This window comes from Pogona vitticeps, chromosome 1 (assembly GCF_051106095.1).
Source record: "Pogona vitticeps strain Pit_001003342236 chromosome 1, PviZW2.1, whole genome shotgun sequence".
Classification (NCBI taxonomy): Eukaryota; Metazoa; Chordata; class Lepidosauria; order Squamata; family Agamidae; genus Pogona; species Pogona vitticeps.
The window spans coordinates 126,695,040-126,707,745 of NC_135783.1; the positions used below are offsets into that span (position 1 = coordinate 126,695,040).

Consider the following 12,706-nt stretch of genomic DNA (forward strand, 5'->3'; position numbering starts at 1 on the left):
GGACGACGCAGAAGAAAGGCAAAGCTGCAATTCTGGTGCAGAGTGTCGTCTTTCCTGAGCAGAATTCATTGGAAGTGGCATTCCCCCTCTATGGATCTCCTGTGGAGAAAAACAGACAAAAATATAAACAAACAAAAAGGGGGATGACATTGGGGTCTCATTTTCAAAGAAATCTTGCTGGGATTGCTGAGAGTCTTTGTGGGGAGTCCTGGCACGACAAGACTTGGAAAATCCTTGAATTCAAGAAACTTTCCAAGCATTTGTCACATTCTTAATTTCCTCAAAAAGGACATTCATGGTCTTGGGAAAAGACAAAGCTCCTTACAATATGGGCTGATAGCTAAATGGCAGAGAAATGTGTAATTCCGAATTACATCCTGAGCTATACTTACTTGGAGGAATCATGTCTTTATACTTTTGTTATTGGTCTATATTTGTTTTTTGTTTTTTCTATAAAAGCCTACCTGTAAGTTATCACTTTGGATTCCATACTTGCAAACATACGTGTGGGTAAGTTTTCTCCATTAGGCATAATAAACGGCCTTCCCTATACCCCCCCTACCTTCAAGGTTATTTTCTAATGTAAAAAGTCTCAATGCTGCAATGCTCATGTATATATTGAATACTGCTTGTGAATTACAGTATGTTATCAGTAATCTACATGGGCATTTAGGCAGATTGTGGTTATGAGTGCATGGTGTGCCGTCTATGAAAATTTCTATTATCTCAGCTTCTCCCTCTCTACTGAATTGTTGTGCATATAGACAGGCAGAGGATGAGGATCATATAAGCAGCCTTAGGGAGTTTCCTTGGATAAAGCAATAACAAAGATAAAGCAATAGCTTTATAAGGAACATAATGGATATTTGACATTGTTTTCTCTCCCCTCCCCCACTTTATACTTTATTTTTTTCGCAATTATTTGTTTGAACGCGCCCAATAAAATTCCTAGCGATGTAGCAAGGAGCTGATAAAATCAGAACGGTGGTTGCTATGGAAGTAAGCAACAGCTAGACCTGGAAGGGAGATTCCTCTAGCCACCCGCTGTTGCTCTGCTGCAGCATAAGGCAATATAGATTCAGGACAAGCAGAGGCTTCGTTGATCCCAATTCCTGGTGCTGCATTCTTCCCTTTTGGATTTGTGCCTGAAAGACTAGGGAGATGGCTGGTTGGCTGGTTGAGAGTAAGGGCACGGGTACACTGATAAATTAAATCAAGAGCTGGGTAGAAGTTTTATAAATTGAGCTAATGCCATGTACTTTTTGTTCCACTGTGTGCTTCTTCATGGTCACCCACAGCTTCAAGGACTGTATTTGAGCTCAAAAAAGCAAGAAGGGTTGGTCAGCTGGGAGGAGTGAAGCTGCCACCTGTTTTGCTTGGCAGGCCAAAGAAGGCCTCACCTTGCTGCCTTCTGCAGCTGTGGTGGCAGGTTATGTGGATGAGGAAATTAGGACTGGCAGCTGGGATTGGAGGCACCCACAAGCTAAGCAGCGCCCAGGAGTTACTGGCGACAATTATGTACATGGAGATGGGCATGGGATGGTTGGTATAAGAGCGACGCCAATCTGCCCTCTCCCCTATGCACGTTCTCCAAATCTTCCTCTTCCTCATCAGTGTGTGTATGCACACATGTGCCTGCCTGCCTGCCTGACACTTCCTGCATTTCCGTCTTCCCCTTTCCTTCTGCTTCCTTGTTTTGCCACTCTCTTGGTGCGCGCTTGCACTGTCTCCCCTTCTTTCACCCTGTCAGGCTTCATTCTTGCCAGGGCAAAAGAAAAAGGGAGGGTAAAGGACAGGTAAAACAATGTGTTTTTCTCCTCTGTTGGACTTGGCATTCATTTTGGCAGACCTCCACGACTCAGTTTACTCCAACACAAACATTCACACATGCCAAAATGTTTTAGAATAAATCAGATTCACTATTAAGTTAAAATAAAGAGCCCTTTAAAATAACTCGCTTTCTTTATGGAACTTGAGCAGTCTTGAGATAACTTCAACTCTTGTCTTAAACTCAAGAGTTTTGATCAATGAATACTATTTATTTTACCACCGTGCTTACAGTTTTCTTTTAATTTGATTCAACTTCTTTCAGCAGCTGTACTCACGTCTTACTTTGCTTGGGCTTTTTTTTTTTTTTGCCCTACTCCCTCACATAAATGACCACCCTTTTACCCCACAGAAAAGACTTCTTCATTCAAGTATTTTCTTGCATTCTTATTCTTCATCTCAGTAATTTCCTGGACTGGGTTTCTCAGCTTTCTGTGCCATCTCTTCTCTATGCAGTAAAATGAAAAGTCAGCCAGCTTCTAAAATAAGAGAAAGCTGCTCCCCTTCCTTCTGTACCTCACAAATAATGCAGCATTAATGACAGGTAACCCAGAACTGTACAGTTAGGTGACCTTATCCCAAGGGGAAGAGTTTGATTTTTATGCTGGCAGTGCAAAACTGATTCAGTGCCTCGGTTTAAAGAAAATTGTGGCAATGGAGCACTGGCCGTTTAAAATAATAATTCTACTCTCTGATCGATCTTTTTCCTACTTTGAAATAGCTTCATGCCATTAAAAGAATCTCTCTCCATCTCCCCCCACAACGTCTCTTGCCTTCTCGCAGTTCTCATTGCCTGTGAAAACAACAATCCTTAAATTGTTATAGCAGCACTAGATCTTCTCTAGATCTAGTAATTTTAGTTGCACATTATTGAGACTGTGAAGGTCAGAAAAAGAGATGTGGGAGGATAGAATTAATGCAATGTGGTTCCATTTAATGTTCAGACATGCAGTGGTCCCAAATGCAAGATGTTTTTTTTCCCCATCTGATTGCACCCTATGTCCCAGGCATGCTTGACATCATCTTAGGCAGTCATAGCTCAATGAGATAAATCAGTGAGGAACATTCAGGCCCAAACAAGGTTTTTTTCTTTCCGGTGAGAGTAAGATAATGAGCACTATTGTTATATTTTTTTTGGTCCAGATCCATAAAATGTGCTCAGACCACCTTTGTGCAAAACTTGTGTCTTTTCTCAATGCCAGGAGACGGAGGACATCACCCTTGTAAGCACTATGCCAGTAACACAGTGGCTGACAATTGTACTGTACTCATTCCTCAGTAGGAATGAGTATCTAGTCAGTAGCTACAGTATATGCATGTATGACGTGTGCATCATCACCATCGCTCTGAGGTTAAATTAGGGGAGGGCAACTTTCACAGAGTTAAGGGTCAGTTTTCTGCCTTTGGAGATCTTCCAGGAGCCAGGCTGCCAATAAAGCCCTATAATGTAAAACACACACACAATTGTGAGAAGTTTTTTTAAAAAAATGTTATTTGAGGATGTTAAATGTGTTGAGAATTTTGGTTAAATATGTATTCTCAGGACATAAGCAGAGTTAGGAGATACCAGGTTACAAAGACACTATAACACTGAGAGAGTAAAATACCTACTTAGTCTATTAACATACATAAAGAGAGAATAGACATTCATCTGGCAGCTTAACATGACATGGCACAATACATTGCATAGAAATAAATGATCTGACTTAACAGCAGATGAAATGTTCTCTTTACACATGACTTACATACATTCCTGGGACCAATCAGAAAATAAATTACTTCATTTTCTTCTTACATAAGGTTACATCATGTACAACAGCTGTACAACAATTAAGTCTCAAACCTTGCTATTAACACCTGAATACAATCAGTACATGACTCAGGTAAAAATCAGCCATTTTACTTTCACTATACAACTTTTATATTTAATACGTATTCACATCAAAATCTCAACAAAAAGTGGCATACTTAAAAGATGAAATGCTCTTCCAGAAAGATTCTAGGAATGGCAGTTCACCTTTTTTTTTTTTTTTAACTGAAGAAAGAGAGAGGGCCAGAGAAGGCCCTCTGTGACCCTTGAAGAAAATCTCCAGTCCTTTCCTTTGCCATGTAGCAATAAAATGACAATATATGTTATAGTGCAACATTTCTGGAAATTAAGGATTGGCTGGCTGCATGCCGTTGCCCAGGGGATGCTCAGATCTCTGAGTCAATTAATGGACTTTGAAGTGAGGTAGGAAGATCAAAGAATAATCAATTTAAATGGAGCTATTTGGATACAGGACAAATTTTCTGTGACTGTGCAGAAATTCAATAAATGTAACATGTATGTGCATACAACTTATGCCCATCTTGTGTACAAAAGAAGATTTAGCAAATGGCCGAGATAGCAGTATTGCAGTAGCCTGCTTCTGGTCAAATATAGTCCAATCATTTTAACAGTTTAATTTTACCTATATGTCATACACGTCCATAATTTTAAAATGTCCGACACTCTAATACAAATAAAGAAAGAAGAATGACAACATAAATTGCACGGCTGTTTCTTAAATGCTTGTTGAACTACAAAAACACGTGAACATGTCTGAACATTTATCTTTGTAGAGAGATGGAATGGTGAGGTAGTTAATATGAATTTTAGTGTCATATTCTGCAGTGAAATGTTTTATAATCACTGACATTTCCCCCAAAGTGGCATCGTCTACCCTGTTCTTGCTACTACTAGCTGCTGCAGCTGGAAACTTGCTTTTACCTATCACAACAAACAAGCAAATAAAGTACTGGTATACTATTTTATTTTCATATTAGCAGCCACAGAGCCAAACTGCTGATGAAATTAAAAGTCCTTTGATTGCCTTAAAAAAAAAAAGTCATGTGTTGGGCTACCCATCTGTCTGAGTTTGAAGCTTTGAAAAGATGCTTGGTAAATAAGTCTTTTACATATTCTAGTGAGAGAATGACTAGAGTAATTGGCTAGCACTAAAAACTGAAGTAAGGACAGCAGCATGAAATAGCAATTCCTGCTTCTGGGTTATAACATTAATAAATACTATACACTGGGATTTGTCGTAAATTAGTAAAACATGGTCTTTCTTATTGGGCAGATTATGTGGAAATGCTGAGTTTAAAAATGAAAAACAAAGAACTTCCACAACTACGCAACAGTCCAGATAGAAACCCACAGAGAAGATTAATAATTTTAAGTCTCCCTCAGATACATCTCCCCTTGTGGTACAGTTAGTTTTTAGTCAGCTTTGCCTCACTTTACTTTAACTGGCAAATAGTCTCAATATAAATTGTCAGAGACTCTTGGTTTAGAAAGAATAAATGTATCTGTTTATTTACAAAAATATTGATGTCAGAATACAAAACAAAACATGTTCACTGGTGATTTTTTATGGTATCTTAACTTGCTGGCTTCATTATTTGGTTTCTTTACTAGTTTGGTTCAGTTAGCTTACTGGCTACATATATGGTACTCAGAACACTAAAACACTACTTAACCTATCTCTAACATTGCTAAACTTCTAACTTCCACATTTCTAAAATACTAACAAAGACTCAAAGACTCATGTCTAAACAGACACAGAGTCCTGACAGATCCTGACTAACACAGACTGAGGAAGGAAGGAAGGAAATAGAGACTGAGGTACAGAGGGAAATCACTGGCTATTCTAAGTGATTGGCATTCACCCAAAGTCTCCCCCATCAAAACCTCTAAAGGTGCAACATGCTGGTTGCTGTTCCAAGCATTTTGACACAAATTGTGTGTCATGAGTTTGTGTTCTCCAAGAATACATTTCTGTTGTATTCAGAACACATGCAGGTCACTGTCCCTCACTGCATGATCTGGCCACTTCATGTTGGGAATGGAAATGAGACATATTGTTCACACATGCAACTTCCTCAGCCACAGAAATTAATGGCCGCTTTTCATTTATGTGAAATAGTACAGTGATACTCCCTGAGCATCCATTTGAGTGGGAACCAACTATTCTGCTCCTCCTGAATTCAGACTAAGGATGTGATGTACTTACACCTTTTCTCATCAATCAAACTAGGAGTCTAGGTGGTGATGTTGCAGTTCTAGACACTCACTGATGGTTGACACAGCTTATCTGACCCTGTTTCTCTTGGGTATTTGGCTGGCATATGGGACTGAGACTGCTGTGGTCACCTTCGTTAATCATGTATGTCACAGGCTAGATACAGGAATCATCACCCTATTAGTTCTCCTGGACTTCTTGGCTGCTTTCGATAATATCAGTTATCATACTCCTCTGGGCTGCCCAGCTAGATTGGGCAATTGGAGTTACTCCGCCAAACTGGCTTGTTAAACTTTTATTGTGTAGTAAATATTTATCCTTGATTCTAGTGGTTTTATTATCTAATTGATTTTTATTTTTAATCCTTCCATTTTTATTTTTAGCACTCCTTGTAGTGGAAGTAGGGGACAGGAATGTAATAAATCTGTATTTGACTTCATTAAATACATTTATTTACTACAAAGAATTTGAATGAATAAGCATCTTAATGTGTTCTGAACATTTTCAAATAATGTTACAACACTGATCTGTTCTTGCATAACCATCTCCTAATTCATTTCTTTCCCACTGTGTTTTAAATTGTAGATCCTGCTCATAACAGTTGCCCAGAACCTGGTACACCCCACTATGGAATACAAAATAGTTCTAGAGGCTATGAGGTAATAATCATTTTGCACTATGGGACTTGTAATATTTTATTGTGCTGTTACATTTTAAGTGTATAATTAGTAGCATGGATTACCTTGGGTCTGTACTGCTGTCCCCCTGCAGCATTTAAACACCTATACATTTTAAAACGCATTATTCCATCATGTGTACAAGGGCCTTCTCATTAATTTCCATAGAATCTGTGTGTAAAGCCATGGTACTGCTAACACAGTGATGGTACCAGTATCAAAACGTTTTTGCAGTATACAAATAGCAAGACTATGGTTCAGAATGGTTACTATTCAATTAAAATTTGTAATGTTCGTGTGGGGTGCCAAAAGATCATTCTTTAAGTGATTTTGTATAACTGGACACTTACAATGGATTTCAAGTAAACATTGCAGTTATAATTATTATGCATGTTGGTCAATAGTGATGGGAGCCTCGTATTGACACATTGGTACACATTAGAAAACTAGGAGAAACATAAATTGAGACTGAGAGTGTACACACACACACACACACACACACATCCTTTTGCAGGATATGGTAGGCTGTTGATTTATATGTCCATTGTATGTCACTTAACTAAGGATGTGAATCTTACAGCTTCTTAGTCTGACAATTGGTGGGAGAGAAGACTCTTGTATTCTTTTTTGGATATTTGTGGACATTTTTCTTCCAGAAGAAGCACCTGTCTGTGCAGAATTATTACAGTTCCTGCACAAAACTGTGTTGCTCTCACAGAAGATTCTACAGAATTTGGCAGTTTCTTGTTCTAAAGAGCAAGCAGAGCCCAATCAAGTGAGAAATAAATGGGGTCTCATTTTCATTGAAAGCTGAGAAATCTCACTAGTTCAGGGAGAAGTACCAGCGAGAAGTATTAGGGCTGAGAGTCTTCAGAAATCACTGAGAAGATGACATTTTTCAAGCATTCTTCACGTCCCTATCCCCTACTGCAGATGTTTTTCATGACATGCAAGCAGAAAATGGGTACCAATCTTATGTGTTAAATGTCTGGGGCACACTTCTTTGGGAAAGTTAGTGGTTGCATGGATTCACACCTTCAAAATGTAAAATCAAGAAAATTTCCGAAGTGCCATTTCATGTTAGATTGAACTGTTGTTGTGCCTGCCCTAAAAATTACTTTTAACTCTTTAGGTTGGGAGCAGAATCTTTTTCAGATGTAGAAAGGGTTATCACATACAGGGTTCTACTACACGTACTTGTCTTGCAAATTTAACGTGGAGTGGCATACAACCTGAATGCATTCGTAAGTAAAATAATATTCAGTCATATATCTTCTTTAGAAAATAAAACAGGATAATAAATACTGTTTTCAGTGGTTGTTACAAGATCATCATCCAGAAACAGGCCATGCCCATAATCCAAGGCAACTATGCCGTAGTCTGCCTCTGACTGAGTCATATATTTTATTTCTACGAATCAGTTCCGTGAACAGTTCTTTTAATTGTTTTAAACATTTAAAAGTTAGGACAGGGTTTCTTATTTGAAAGAGAATTCATGTAACTACTGCCTCTAAGAACCCTCAGTCCTGTGAGGGTGAGATGGTGATCTTGAATTATAATTGATATGGGTCTTCTTGAAGTATTTTTATCTGCATGTCTCCCGGGATTTTGCAGTTCTGAGTTAATCCCAGTGTTGTTTCTCAAATTTACCTAATGCATTACAAATTCTCCCACAATATTATTTATTTATTTATTTCTGATTTTTTTTAACACCTACGTACCTGTATTGCTTGTAATTTGTTCAGTTCATTCATCTCTCTCCCTCTATTCCATATTATTGACACATTGGTACACATTAGAAATCTTTAAAAAAAATTTGAAACAAAACATTATTGTCATCTTATGTGTGATTGTAAGTAGCAGAGCTTTTCCTGTTGAATCAAAATTTTGCTCCATACCAAGAGATTTTGTACCAATGTGACTATAGCTTCATTCCTCAAGGATTAGATTGCTCTGAGGTTGTAGGTAAAGGAGACGTGTAGGGTAACAATTAATTGACAGTTAATATTAATTTAGATCTCTGTGATAAAAGACATCAAAGTGTGTGTTCAGAAACATGTATTTCTATGAGATAACAGTGACCTTTGTTTCTTATCCTATTTGAAATTAACTTTGAGATGTCAGAGTGGGTACGGATTAAAAAATGAATCACCAAATTTGTTCAAAAAATTCCTAATTCATCACTTTGTATGAATCAATTCTCCCAACAAATATGAATCAGTGAATTTTTAGCAATTTTGAGTGGTCAATTCATTTGGCTATAAATTGGCACCCCAGGCACCAAGAGGCACTGACATTGCAGGGAGATTCTACAATCTTCCTCCAGGTTGGTTAAGATTGGGTTTCCCCAGGCCAGCTGCTAAAGGGCACTTTCTTGGCGTGACCCATTTTGTGAGTGTATAATGTGGACGTCTGAAGAAACCCAGTCTTCATCAAACTTGGAGGGATTGTAAGGGAGAGTCAGTAGAAGCTTCTCTCTGACTTTGGTGTCTCTAGGTGCCTGGGGAAACTTTCCCCGGGGGAGGGCTTTAACTCGGACATCTGAAACCCAAACTTTATGAACCGTGTAGGGCTTGTAGAGGAGAGTGTGGGGAAGTTTACGAAATTGATGTGTCTAGGTGTTTGCTGTGTGCATTTTATAGGGTTTTAAATAAAAAATGAATTAATCAGGAAAAATAATAATTCTTGATTCATTGACCTTGATGGATTCATCGAAATGAATCAAAATGAAACATAATTTTTCTGATTTGTTCCCACCTCTAGTCCTAAAAAAATAGGGCAGAAACTATAACAGAAGGATTGTTACAGTGCCTTGCATAGCTAGTGCAGCATGACCAAAAACGTTCCATGGAACCTTTATTTGGTAGAAGTTATCATTAATTTATTTAACAGGGAAATCATCCAGTAGTTCTCAGAGTTCTTGGTGTCATTGAAATGAAAGTGATTTTTTGATCGAAAAAGCTCAGTAAACAACCATACTGATCATTGCCTAATTTACAGTGGTCTACACTTTGGTTGTCACTCCCCCTTTTCCTTCCTAGTTATCTTCAACACACGGTGTGCACAAAGAGGTTTTCTGAATATCTTGAATTCCACCTTTTGGTGTTTCTTTTTCAGTAATAGGTACAGAAAAATGGAAACTGCAGATCAGGATATTCTAAATATGAAAGCTGACTACCGTGTTGTTCATAGGAGTAAAATGTTCATCCCCTGATTTATGGATATGGTCTAATTTCTACTTTGGTGGCTAGTTGTTTTTTTAAAAAAAATCTGTTCAAATTTTTCCAGCTCATGCTTGCAGACAGCCAGAGACCCCAGCAAATGTGGATGTAAAAGTGATTGATCTACCTACCTTAGGCTACACTTTGGTGTATACGTGTCAGCCAGGATTTTTTCTTGCTGGTGGATCCGAACACCGAACATGTAAGCCAGATATGAAATGGACAGGAAAATCTCCTGTTTGTAAAAGTAAGTCATAGCTACTATTAATGGCTCAGATTGTTTCCACTTGCTAATAATTATATTAATCGCAAAGCACGTGCATGTATACATGGCTCAAAACTCTTACATGTCACAGTATGTATATTATTGTATATTATTCCTCTTTTAAGGATAGGGCACATAATGCTGAAACCACAGCAAACAGCAACAAACCTAACATATAAATGGTTCCTTTCTAGGAGAAAGGTGGGGTATAAATAAATAAATACTGTGTTTCCCCGAAAATAAGACAGGGTCTTATATTAATTTTTGCTCCAAAAATGCATTAGGGCTTATTTTCAGGGGATGTTTTATTTCACAGTCATATCTTATGGTTGCTGCACAATGCTGCACAATAGTGAAGGGCAGGGTTTCACTTAACTGGGGCTTATTTTTAGGGTAGGACTTATATTACGAGCATCCTGAAAAATCATACTAGGGCTTATTTTCAGGTTAGGTCTTATTTTCGGGGAAAACAGGGTATATGTATATATATATAAATTCCAATGAAAGATTGTGGAGGATATATGCTTCTTTGAGTTGCGCTGCACAAATCATATATGTGGGTGTTCAACAACAGAGCTGGGTAATCTAGTGAGATCCTTAGTGAAGCAGTGTCATAAGCTGAGACTGAAACTTACCTAGCCTAGTGACTTTGCTCTTCTCTTGCAATTACCTTTGAATAGTTTGAAGGTTTATATGGAAGGTTTTGCTAACAATTCAAGGCTTGGTGTCTATATAGCCTGATTCAGTTATGACAGTCTTTATCCAGTGTTTATTCAGCGCACAGTGGTGTGTGTGAGAGAGTGATAGCCACATACTCTCTGATATAGCTTTGCTCATGTGAAGGTCTGAAAAGGAGAGATTTTCCTCCAGAACTGCTCATGTAGAGAGTGTTTACAAATGACTCTTCCCTTTTCAGAACTCTTCATATAATATGAGGAAAGCAACAATGGAGGGGCAAGGTTATTACACTCTCCATTTTGTCTGGTGCATAAACAGGCTGTCCTAATAACAGAGTAAGGCATATGCCATCATAGAGACAGGAAAACATTTACTGACTTGTAAATGTCACTTCTCAAAACTCACACAACAATCTGGATTTTGACGGGATAGGAGGGTGTTCCCACAACTCTTGACAAGGCTTGTTATAGTTTCCCAGAAGGTCTGATGGTTATTCCGTTTATCTATCATGAATGACTTTGCGTGAGTCCCTTTCAGAGGTGAATTGAAAGGGACCAGCAGAAGCAATTGTTAGCCCTAAAGGGGGAACTGTGTTGTAACTGTGCAATGCTTAACCTCAGTTTGTGTCACAGTCTCCAAGTTTCCATGTGTGTCTTAGTGTTTAATGTACATGTACATATTACTTAGGAAGAAAACATTTTTTAGTGACTGACAAGCTTGTGGAGTCCTACAAGAATGCTGGCTATAATAAAAAAATGTATTTTGTTTGTTTTTTATTTATATGAAAAGCAAGGTTTTCATATAAATGTACACGTTACTTTCCTTAACATAAAGATCAACATGAACAAGACAGCTCAGTAACAACTCTGCTTAAAATTTATACTTAGGACTCTGCTTATAAGTTTAGTTGATCCAACTTGTCTGATGACAACTCTGTTCCTGATCATTTAATACTGTGCTAAGAAATATGTCCTGATTTTGAATGCAACACCTTGGTAGTTCCTTAGAAAGTATTCATATATGGCAAATGCAGAAAAAAAATTCTTTGATTCTAATGGGACAGTATTGGATGCTTCAGAATTCATCATCTCTTACTAAAGAAACCTAAACATTGTACAGTATAAGAGTCATTAAGACCCTAATAAGCAAAATATGAACATCCACTTTTGGTTTTTCATTTTTTTTGATAAAGGAAGACATACACAAACTAATTCAGAATTATGTTGGTACTTGTCAGTTGTGTGACACAGTTTACTGTGTAGGCTCAGTGGCTGACACTTATTACATGTGCCATATGTTATATCCACTTATCCAGGCCAGCTTTCAGAGATTCTGTACCTGAACTGTACTGCAATGCAGCAAGTAGTGTTATTTTGGTTCCATTAGTGTGGATTTCCTCATAAATTGAAACATACGCTTTTATTTTACTGTGACAAGTTCAGTTCTGGGGGAAAATGTAAGGAGAATGCAGTAAGATCATTCTTGCCACAAAGCCGTTCTCAAGTAATTGCAAAAAAGGAGACCAATTTGGCTTGAGTCATGCTTCTGTAGCAATATGCAGTTAATGAAATGATCTGGCCTTGAAGGCAGAAATCATGCAGTGGCTGGTCCTCCTCCTTAAAACACAGGGTATCTCAGTGTTTTTCTTTTTTTCTTTTGCCTTGTGGGAACCAGTTAATGATTGGAAGGGTATTTACTGGTAAAATAAATGCAGAACTGATAAATGTTTATTCAGGTAAGGTGAGGCACTGAAATGTAGCTATATTCCCAACAGAAATCAGGAGTATCATGAGTGGCACAAGCCCTGTGTATTTCTGGATAGGAGCGAGGAGAATGAAAGCAATGGACCTGCCACAGAAAAGCCTTAAATGCGTCTTTGCTTTTCCGTACTGCAGTGCCGCCTGTGGTCTTTCTCACTCCTGTCTTAGACTGCAAATTTATCCTGTCTTGCTGGGATAAGACTGGGATGCTACTAAAAAGTCTACCCCAGGA

The 12,706-nt window shown here is 38.1% G+C and overlaps 1 protein-coding gene across 2 annotated transcripts in view; it reads left to right on the forward strand.

Moving 5' to 3' along the window:
* Positions 1-12,706, forward strand: part of CSMD1 (CUB and Sushi multiple domains 1) — a 1,337,717-nt gene that overhangs the window by 1,303,672 nt on the left and 21,339 nt on the right. For both annotated transcript variants that reach the window (XM_078386602.1, XM_020797818.3), the window contains 3 exons: positions 6,459-6,532; positions 7,683-7,794; positions 9,839-10,018. In XM_078386602.1, coding sequence (XP_078242728.1) covers positions 6,459-6,532; positions 7,683-7,794; positions 9,839-10,018 — 366 coding nt within the window. The remainder of the gene's footprint in view (positions 1-6,458; positions 6,533-7,682; positions 7,795-9,838; positions 10,019-12,706) is intronic.